General features: G+C 50.6%; 1 protein-coding gene across 1 annotated transcript; it reads left to right on the top strand.

The window, feature by feature from the left end:
• Nucleotides 1-405: 405 nt before the first annotated feature.
• Nucleotides 406-7116, top strand: LOC129517395 (tubulin alpha-1C chain). Its single transcript, XM_055337196.1, has 4 exons — nucleotides 406-516; nucleotides 3322-3544; nucleotides 3689-3837; nucleotides 6031-7116. Exons 1-4 carry the CDS (start codon nucleotides 514-516, stop codon nucleotides 7003-7005), a joined length of 1350 nt encoding a protein of 449 aa, XP_055193171.1. The 5' UTR covers nucleotides 406-513; the 3' UTR covers nucleotides 7006-7116.
• Nucleotides 7117-10679: the final 3563 nt, after the last annotated feature.

Below are 10679 nucleotides of genomic sequence, written 5' to 3' on the forward strand. Positions count from 1 at the left end.
GCGCCTCTCCTCTGTGCGCGGGCGGGCGCCGCGGGGCTTGGGGGCGGGGCCGCAGGGAGGGCGGGGCCAGCGGGGCTTGGGGGCGGGGCCGCAGAGCGGGGGGCCAGCGGGGCTTGGGGGCGGGGCCGCAGAGCGGGGGGCCAGCGGGGCTTGGGGGCGGGGCGGGGGCCGCGGGGATTGGGGGCGGGGCCTGCCGGGGGGCCGGGGGCTTGCAGGTGGTGCTGCAGAGAGGGGCGGGGCCTGCGGAGGCCTGGGGGGCTGGAGGCGGTGCCGCAGAGCCGGGCGGGGGCCTGCCGGGGCCTCCGGGCTGGGGCTGGAGGCGGCGCCGCAGAGCCGGGCGGGGTCCGGTGCCCGCCCCCTGGCCACGTGGCCGGGGAGGGTATATAGGGTCCCTCGGGGCCGTCCCGCCTCTTACCACTTCTCCCCCGGACTCCTTGGAAGTCTGTTAGTGGGAGAAACTTGTTGCCGTCCCCCCGCCGCCTCCGGCCCCAAGGAGCCCTTGAAGTCTCAGTCATGGTGAGTGGGGTCCCTGGGCGTGGCGGGGGTGAGAGCAGTCGGAAGGGGCGCTGGAGCCCGGGTGCACGTGGGGCCGCGTCCCGGACGCCGCCAAGTAAACTGGCTTCTGATGGCGGGGCCGGGAGAGCCGAGCTCACCGGCAAACTTCTCCAGGCCCGGAAACGCGGCTAGGACCCTGTTGGGGACAGCGGAGGGCCCTCCCGATGCTGGTGCGAGGGCGTCGCCCCAAGGCCGGTCACAGCCCCGGGCGCACCAGGGTGAGCCCTCCCGATGGCCCCCAAGGACTTGCGGACACCTGCGCTCCCTCCCCTCCGTTCCCCCGAGTGACCTCCCGGTGCCAGCCCCTTACGCACCGGAGCCCTGGAGCCCTGGAGCCCTGGGTGCGCGCCGGCCCCGAAGGTGCGTCCGCTCCCTGGCGCCCCCTGTCCAGCGCCCGGTGACTCCCTGCTGAGTCACCTGTGGCTGGTCCCGGGGAGAGCTTCCAGTTGCATCAGTCCACCTGCAGGGTGTAGGCGGGCTGCTCCTTTTAAGGGAATTATATTGACCGTCACGTTGTCGAATTTTGCAATTCTAGTGTTAACGTGGGACGTTTATAGCTGAAGCTTTGCACTTAGGCCAGGTTTCTAAAAACTCCTTAGAACAGATATTTTCTTATAAAACCGCGAGTAAACAAGTACTAACAATGTGTTCTTAGAAGGTCTGTTAGAGGTCTACCTCAAGTAAACCATGTTTTTAAGTTACTATATGTGTATCAAATGTTTCAAAAATATTTCTCCGTAAAGAGAAGGGGATACAGTGAACAGACCAGCCACCCTCTTCAGAGACCACCACAGTTGTCAAAACTAAATCTGACTGTAACAAATTGGTTTAAGAGCTTTTCAGCAAGGGAGACCAAAAAGATCGTGGTAAAAGTGTGATTCAGAAAGTAGTGGGCCTGTTTAAGAGTAGGGCGGGAGGGCAACAGCAGGGGACCCATTTCGGCAAACACTGGCTAGGTTAATATATGAGAGACATAGAGAGGCAAAGACGTAGGCAGAGGGAGACCTAGGCTCCCTGCAGGGAGCCGGATGCAGGACTCCGATCCCAGGACCCCGGGTTCACGACCTGAGCCAAAAGCAAACTCAACCACTGAACCACCCAGGTGAACCTCTTTTTACAAGAGACAGTGGCTGCTTAACCAGGGAAAGCTAGACTAAGTGACTCAATCACCTGTGTCTCACCTCACCTCCTGAGTGGCCAGGGGAGAGTGGAGGGCAAGCAGTGGCCATGATCTAAACGAGAAAGTAGTTACACACAATGAAAGAAAACTTTTTGGGCTCAAAAGTCAGTAGAAGAAACACTTCATTAGAATGAAAGGCTCTTCTCAAATACTTTATCTCCTTGGACCTGGAGCTGTCACGGGCATATCTCTCTCCAGCTCACCTGGGCTGTAGAATTTACAAAGTCCACTTAAAGGTAAATATGATGCAATGGTAAATAGTCATAGGTTCATTAGAACAAACAACTCCCCTTTCTCCCACAGCCCTAGAGCTGGGCGAGCAGACGCAGGTAATGAATGAGCCAGGTGATGTGGTCAGGAGACCATGGGTGTTTTATGAGGAGTGTAGGTGGGAAGGAGGGGATGAGAAGTCAAAGGTTGTGGGTGATTGGGATTTTTATTATCTCAGGTTATTAAACTAGGCCCTTTGAGATCTTTGTTGTGGTGAGTTTTCTCTAGTTTCCTGTTAGCAGCTTTAAAAAACTTTGAAAAAAAAAAAAACTTTGAAGCCCTCTTATTTGGGGAAAATGTGAAGGGAGATATTTGGTGTTAATATTTTGAAAGTCTTCTGTTGGTCTCCAAAACGACGTACAATGAGATACAATAAACTCCCATTTTTCATTTCCTCTTAAATCTGGGGGCATAGATTCTGTCTTCGTGGCCTTATTTTACTAGGCAGGAATGAGTTTGGTAACTTATAAATGATCTTGCTCATCAAGTAAAGGAAAACAAACATTTTCCCAATATCATTAAGTTCTTGACACCACAGAATTTTTCCCACAGTGCTAGAGATCGACATATGTATGTTTGGGTAGGAAACAACTAATTTCTTAAGCTATTACTCAGGTCTTGTTGACACTTCTGGCTTTTATTACCATCTGTCTCCAACCTTGCCTACTCAAGATGTGTTGATAGTGAAGGAAGAATGTTCTTCCTTAAGGTTGAGTTCTTCCACGGGGCTAAAAAAGCTGCCTCTGACCACAGTTTTTAAAATGCAGCTAACTGCTGCTTATCTGGCATTTTCTCCATGAGTCATATGGCTGTAGTTTGCTGGTTTAAGCTGGTTTTAGAGGGAGAGGGAGAAGCTCTTGTCTTTTAAAGAATAGGATTAAAGAGGGACCAGAATGAGCTCAACAGTTGCACAATCACACAGAATGAATCAGAGCTGGAAAGGGGGAATTTTGCATGACTTTAAGGAATCAGCAGGCATATTTCCCAGGAGCTGGGGGAAATGCATTGCTATAGAACTGGCTTAAGTCTTTCTAAAATGGGAGAAACCTGACCTTGAATATCTAATGTGACTACAAAGCAAGGGTCTGATCTCTGGTCTTGCCTAGTAGTTCATTAACATATCTTTGGTTTTGCAAAGCATTTTCTCTGAATTAGTCAGCAGTGGCTGTTGCTTGTGAAATAAACCTTGGGCAGGAGTGACTTCCAGAAAGGTGATGATCTATCCTGAAGGTTAATTAGTCATTTAGGTATGAATCATTCCTGAATGTCCCATCTGATCTGTCATATTCTGACATTTTCCTTTCTTCTTGCCACAGCGTGAGTGCATCTCCATCCACGTTGGCCAGGCAGGTGTCCAGATCGGCAATGCCTGCTGGGAGCTCTATTGCCTGGAACACGGCATTCAGCCCGATGGCCAGATGCCAAGTGACAAGACCATTGGGGGAGGAGATGACTCCTTCAACACCTTCTTCAGTGAGACGGGCGCTGGCAAGCATGTGCCCAGGGCAGTGTTTGTAGACCTGGAGCCCACAGTCATTGGTGAGTTGGCCTCAGTAACCCAAGTGAGCTCCTGGGGCACTGGGACAGGAGGTCTGTCTGAGGCTCCATTGACAGACAGCCTGGGGCTGAGCAGGGTCATGCAGGTTGTTAGTGATGGGTGGCCACCTTGTTTTCCTTTTCCAGATGAAGTTCGCACTGGCACCTACCGCCAGCTCTTCCACCCTGAGCAGCTCATCACAGGCAAGGAAGATGCTGCCAATAACTATGCCCGAGGGCACTACACCATTGGCAAGGAGATCATTGACCTTGTCTTGGACCGAATTCGGAAGCTGGTAAACATTGTTTTATTTAAAGTGGGATGAGAGTTTTCTCTTACAGCTTTAAGAGAGACCACACCAGAGGAGTCCTCCTTTTGCACACTAAAATGACCCTTTGAGTGCTTACCAGATTTTAAACCAGATGGTCCTGGGTTATGGGACAAGTATTTGAGGCAGAGTTAAGTGCTCCCTTGCCTATTTCTATGTCTTATAAGGCAGACTTGGGCAATTGCTCAAGGCAGTTGGGGCAATTTACCTACAGTCAAGGTGAGAACCAGAGAGCCTTATAACAGTTGTATTGATATTTAAGACCATTAAACATCTTTGTTTATATTAATCAACTATCCTGCTTCAAGTTCAGATGCCCATTTTAGGTCATCTTAGTCACATTGAGTGAGTAGGTGGCAGACTGTGACATGTAACTAATCAATCAGACTCCCAAAAAACGGATTGCGTTACATTTGGTACCTTACATTAATACAGAAAGTTCAGAGCACAAGAAGCTAGAATAACACTGACTAGAAATGGCACACGCTGGAAACTTCCAACCACAATGAAAGTGGAATCAAGAGAGCTCCCCTATTATAGAGGCTAGTGTCAATCATTGAAACTTGGAAAGTATTGAAATATAATCACAGAAAACAGTCGACTTGCTTTTCCACTAGAGCTCGGGGCCATGTGGACTGGCACCGTGTCAGAAAAATCTTGGGCCACAGTATTCACATAAGTGTTTTGTTTGGATCATTTTAATTAAGAGTCTGGCAATCAGATGGCTCTTTGCTCCTCGGGCATGTGGGCAGCTTGTAAGTAATTAACCAAAAATTAAGAATAAGGGCTTGGGTAGAGTAGCTTGTCAGGAAAATCACATTCTAAGCCTAGCCACAACTGGTCTAGTCTGAAAAGAATGGCCTTGCATCATTCACAACTTGAGACTTTTCCAGATGTTTATCGTAGTTGTCCTAGCAAAATTGGGGTAATGGTTCCTATGTTTACAGATCAAGCTTCAGCTACCGAGCACTGACTTGGAAATCAGGACCTGCCTTTAGGGACAAATAAACTGAGTAAAACCCATGAAGGGTTCTGGAGTAAAGCTGATTACCAAAACAATTGTATTTGTCCTTGGGTGTTGTTACTGTGTCCATAGGACGCTTAGTGGATTTAATTGGTAGACTGGAGTCTGCCCTGTACATCGATCCCATTCAGAGTGTGGACCCACAGGAGAAGTAACTGAGCGATTGGTAGAGAATTCCACAAATCTCAGCACTTTCGAGAAGTGACGATTGTCAGCAGAAAAGTCAAGATTATCCTTTCTTAGAACAGCAGTTCCCTTATCAGAATCGCTCAGTTAAGTGGTGGAAAGCCCTAGGGACACTAGGTCTCGCAGGACTGCACGTTACCTTTTGCAGAATCAGTCAATAGGCTTTCTGCTGACTAGTGTTCACTGTGTCAAGCGCTGTTCAAAAACTCGCTTCGTCCTCGACAACTTGAGGTAGGTTACTATTCTAATTAATAAATGCGAAAACTGAGATTGAGAACTAAATTTGGTCAAAGTCACACAGCAAGGAACTGGTGGAGCCGGATCCAGACCCAGCCTGCCTCCAACACCAGGGTATTGGAACTCGGCTGTTCTCTCCTATTCCAGCTCAGAAAGTAGCCGCCAGAGTTGTATAAGACCTTTATTGTGTGGGGCTGGTGGTCTCGGGCCTGCCCTTGGTGGCTCTCCAACTGTGAGAAGTTACCCTTGTTCTGCAGTCACAGCAAGGGCACCAGAGGTTGCCTTTCTAGTTAACTAAAACTTTGGCCTTGCATCCATCCCAGACCTCACGATTCCTTTGTCTGCAGAAATGAAAATAGTTCATTTTCAAATAGCTGATAGAGCAGATTTTCACCCCTAGGAATTGTGAAGTTTCTCTGAATTTTAGCACTTAGAAGCTCACTACTATCGCTTTCTTGGCAAATATTGTTCAGTCTTGTTTGGAAGATTAAAAAAGCTCTCCATCAGGGGCACCTGGCTGGTTCAGTCAGAAGAACATGTGATGCTTGATCCTCAAAGTCCTCTGAGTTTGAGCCTTACATTGGGTGTCGAGATTACTTAGATAAATAAAAAACCTAAAATTAAAAAAAAAAAAATCTCTACCAATATAATTACGGATTCAGAGAAGTCCTTGCAGCTTTCACCAAAGCTAAAATTAACTTTTCTTTTTGCAGGCTGACCAGTGCACGGGTCTTCAGGGCTTCTTGGTTTTCCACAGCTTTGGAGGGGGAACCGGTTCTGGGTTCACCTCCCTGCTGATGGAACGTCTCTCTGTCGATTATGGCAAGAAGTCCAAGCTAGAGTTCTCCATCTACCCTGCCCCCCAGGTGTCCACAGCTGTAGTAGAGCCCTACAACTCCATCCTCACCACCCACACCACCCTGGAGCACTCTGATTGTGCCTTCATGGTAGACAACGAGGCCATCTATGACATCTGTCGTAGAAACCTCGATATTGAGCGCCCAACCTACACTAACCTTAACCGCCTTATTAGCCAGATTGTGTCCTCCATCACTGCTTCCCTCAGATTTGATGGAGCCCTGAATGTGGATCTGACGGAGTTCCAGACCAACCTGGTGCCCTATCCCCGCATCCACTTCCCTCTGGCCACATATGCCCCTGTCATCTCTGCTGAGAAAGCCTACCATGAACAGCTTACCGTAGCAGAGATCACCAATGCATGCTTTGAGCCAGCCAACCAGATGGTGAAATGTGACCCTCGCCATGGTAAATACATGGCTTGCTGCCTGTTGTACCGTGGTGATGTGGTTCCCAAAGATGTCAATGCTGCCATTGCCACCATCAAGACCAAGCGCAGCATCCAGTTTGTGGACTGGTGCCCCACTGGCTTCAAAGTGGGCATTAACTACCAGCCTCCCACTGTGGTACCCGGTGGAGACCTGGCCAAAGTACAGCGAGCTGTGTGCATGCTGAGCAACACCACAGCCATTGCTGAGGCCTGGGCTCGCCTGGACCACAAGTTTGACCTGATGTATGCCAAGCGTGCCTTTGTTCACTGGTATGTGGGTGAGGGCATGGAGGAAGGAGAGTTTTCTGAGGCCCGTGAGGACATGGCTGCCCTGGAGAAGGATTATGAGGAGGTTGGAGCGGATAGTGCTGAGGGAGAGGATGAGGGTGAAGAGTATTAACCTGTCTGCTACGATTTTACACTCCGTTGTCTTGGGACTGTCTTATTTCTGTTGTGGAAGCTGTCTGTTGTGGTCCTAACTTGTCAATAAAAGTGATGTTTCTATTTTAAATGTCAGGCTGGCTTCTGTATCACAGTAAATACTAGTCCCGCTTATATAAGGCCAACTGGGGATGGAAGAGGCTGGCAGGGGATCACCCAATCATTTGATCAACACTTCAAGTGCTTCTTTGTACCATGCACTGTGCTAAGGGGTTTGGCTGTTTCACTTAATTCCTGGATTGATGAGTAGTGATAAAATCCTATCATAAGTGAGGCAGCAAGCTGAGATTGGGCTCCTGCTTCTCAGACTTAAGTGTGGACATGAATCACATGTAGATAGTAAGATGTAGATCCAAATCTGTAGGTCTGAAGTGGAGCTTAGATCCTGCATTTTTTAGCAAACTTCCAGCTCATGCTCTTGGTCTGCTGGGACTACACGTGAAGTAGCAAGAGGTTAGGTAACGCAGCTAGTAGATGGTGGAGCCAAGATTCAAGGAACCAGCCAGACTAGCAAAACTTGCCATCGGGATTTAATAATGTTACAGTCATGTGGGAAGGGTTCGGAATTGTGCTGATCTATTCCATACTTAGGCAAAACCTACAATGGCAAATAAGACTGTACTTTAAGACGTTACTGCTTGGAGAAAGTGGAGCTGGCTGAGACGCAAAATTACAGTAGTCACAAGTTAATGGTATTGGTGCCTGACCCAGTTTAGGTCATGGGGAATATCTGTAGTAGGAAAAAGGAATATTGAATGATGTATGTGTAGGAAAGATTGGAGAGGGAAGATCCCCTAATTTAGACCCTCTTCCAAGTACATGTTAGAAGCAGTGTGGTTGTTGAGAGCAGGAGGGAGGGGAGGGTGGGGGAAGAGGCATGCATGAGTGGCTGGACAGCGAGGTGATGGGTACTCAGGTACCAGTTGTGTGGCTCATAAGGATGAATAGAGCAAAGGGAAAGGGCTGAGCCTCAGGCAGAAGGGAGGAACCAATTTCGGTGCCTGGGTGCAGGCCTGAGAGGGAATGCCAAACAGGCCGCAGGAGATGGGGACCAACCGGTACAGAGTTGCAGATGTGTTCACCTTTGCCCCGTGACTGACCGTATTCCACTGAGGCTCAGTTCCCTTCTTTCTTTTCCCACTGGTATTTTCACCCCTGACTCTGAGGAAATCATCTAAAAAAACATGCATGTTCCATCTGGGAGCACAGCACTGCCTCCTGCCCAAGATATTTCAATTTCGTGCTCCCAGAGGGTCTTCAGCTTTAGCTTTCATCACTAGAGCAGCCAAGGTTTTAAAAGCCCTTCAGGGCAAGGCCCAGCCCTGACCCATCCTTGAGCACCAAGGCAGCAATTGCTACTTATCAGATGGGCCAGATTCCTCCTTCTGCCAGACCGTGGGGGGGGGGGGGTTCTGGGATGAAAATGAACCTTGGAAAGGCCAGGCAGCCCAGCCACAAGAGAGGCACCTGGAGATTTTCCCAATTTGAGAGATCTGCCAATCGCCACAGTTGGAGCCCTGGAGGAAACTGGATGCTCATATGCGAGAAGAAGCAGATACATCATCCAGCTTCAGCCGAGCGTGACCCCTCATGGTACCTGAGAGGTCCATTCTCTAAACCAGCATGTTCCAAGCACAGTGCCCTGAGAATGGGGTTTAGGGGTTGCCAAGTATAATCCCTCAGTCTTCAAAACAGCCTGGTGAAACCTGAAAGACAGCCTGAAGCCCCTGGGGCGAATCACCCCTGGCCAGGAATGACCCCTCCAATGACCTCTGTAAACCTTTACAGATAAATTATTTTCTACATGTGCCAAGACGTGAAAAATGTTGGAAACCTTTAAGCAGCTACAATAGTGTGGAGGTGAAAGAAGGTGAGAGAAGAATTTAGTTGAGAAAAAAATATTCCAGTGGATCAGAGCCTGGGGAATTGGAAGAGCAAAGGGCCAGGAGTTGGGGAGGGATCTGTCCTTGCATGTTTTTTTCCCCCTCTCCTGTGTTGGTGAGAGAGTGAATAGAAGTTAGCCTGCAGCAAGAACAAATATACCCCAAGGTCTAGGTCACTGCTTTGTGGCTGACAATCATCTGATCTGCCCTTGAGCACAAATGGAAAGTCTGGACTCGGATCGGCTGCCATGACTGATGCTGCTGAGGCTTGATGGGGATAAATGGAGAAAGGCTAGGAGTATGCAGGCTTCAAGATTGGCTGGGGCCCCAGATTCTGGCTATGTGGACAGAGGCCTTCGGCTGCCCTCATCTGACCTGAACAGAGGAGCAATCTCCTGCTCTGGCTGGAGCAGGCCGCTGGCCACTGAGGCCCCAGTAGTGGGCTTAGGCCTGGCTCCTTTGTGCTAGTGTGATGAGACAATGACCAGCAGGGACGTGTGTGGGCTGTCTACTTCTTGTTCCGTGTTTGGGAAGCAGCTGGCGAAGGCCTCTGCTCCGGTGGGAATCTGTCAAACAGCCCAGTGTTGGTCCAGAGGCAGCCAGGTGGGTTCGAGCTCAGAGAGACCCTGTCTTAGACCTCCGCCTTCTGGAAGATGTGTGGTGACTCCGAGTGGGGCTGTGGGAGACAGGGGAGGTCCTGCCGGGGTAGGAGTGTTTCATGACCTTCACAGCACCCTTTCAGGTGGTGATGTTATCCTCGTCTCCACAGCTCAGGCAGTTGAAACTCAGCTTAAGTGTCTAGCCGGGATCCCTGGGTGGCGCAGCGGTTTGGCGCCTGCCTTTGGCCCAGGGCGCTATCCTAGAGACCTGGGATCGAGTCCCACGTCGGGCTCCCGGTGCATGGAGCCTGCTTCTCCCTCTGCCTGTGTCTCTGCGCCTCTCTCTCTCTCTCTCTCTCTCTCTCTCTGTGGCTATCATAAATAAAAATTAAAAAAAAGTATCTAGCCTAAGGCTACAGAACAAGTGGCCAACCTAAAATTTGACCCCCAAACCCTGACTCCAAAGCCCTCTCTGCTGAGTAGTCTCCCAGGGGGGACCAGGGCCACATCTTGGGTCATGTGAGGCCTGAGGCACACCAGAGGCCAGCCCTCGCTCGGAGCATTGGACAGAGCCACGGCTCTCAATTGTCAGATCACCTTCTAGGAGCCCCCTTCCCCGGGCCCAGGGGCAGCATGACGATCCGCGATGCCAAGGCCAGCCCGTTCCCACTCTCCAGGCTACAGCTTCTCTGGCGAAGGGGCTTTTTTTCGTCGAGGCCTCTCTCTGAACTCAGTGAATCCATCCTCAGATCGTGGACATAGTGTCCTTTCAGCCTAGCTGCTACCGCCTGGCGGGACTCCTGCTGACAAGACACCAGCCGCCGTGCAGAGGGGACAGCTCCCACCCAGAGCGCCGGGGCCCGGTGGGCAGCTCTTGGCAGCCAAGGCCACAAGGTGAGGCTGGCAGAGTCGACCCGGGCAGATGGCTCCTGGAGCCCAGAGCCAGGGCAGTCGTCGGGGACACAGGGCACACGAGGTGAAGGAAGTCTAGACCCAGTGCGTTGGGGTGGAGAAGCCTCCCCCCTTCCCCCCATGGAGGAAGTCCTCTTTGCCACATCTCACTAGCCTGCCACTGTCCCATTCATTCAAGAGCCTGGTGTCTGAGTTTGTCAGTCCTGAGCAGGTTCTGGGGAAACGGTTTCCCCTCCTCT

The sequence above is a fragment of the Nyctereutes procyonoides genome, unplaced genomic scaffold, assembly GCF_905146905.1.
Source record: "Nyctereutes procyonoides isolate TBG_1078 unplaced genomic scaffold, NYPRO_anot_genome, whole genome shotgun sequence".
NCBI classification, from domain to species: Eukaryota; Metazoa; Chordata; class Mammalia; order Carnivora; family Canidae; genus Nyctereutes; species Nyctereutes procyonoides.

Coding starts and splice junctions, on each gene's coding strand:
- LOC129517395 (XM_055337196.1), top strand. Junction 3,545..3,688: donor CCTGGAGCCCACAGTCATTG/GTGAGTTGGCCT, acceptor TTCCTTTTCCAG/ATGAAGTTCGCACTGGCACC. Junction 3,838..6,030: donor TGGACCGAATTCGGAAGCTG/GTAAACATTGTT, acceptor TTCTTTTTGCAG/GCTGACCAGTGCACGGGTCT.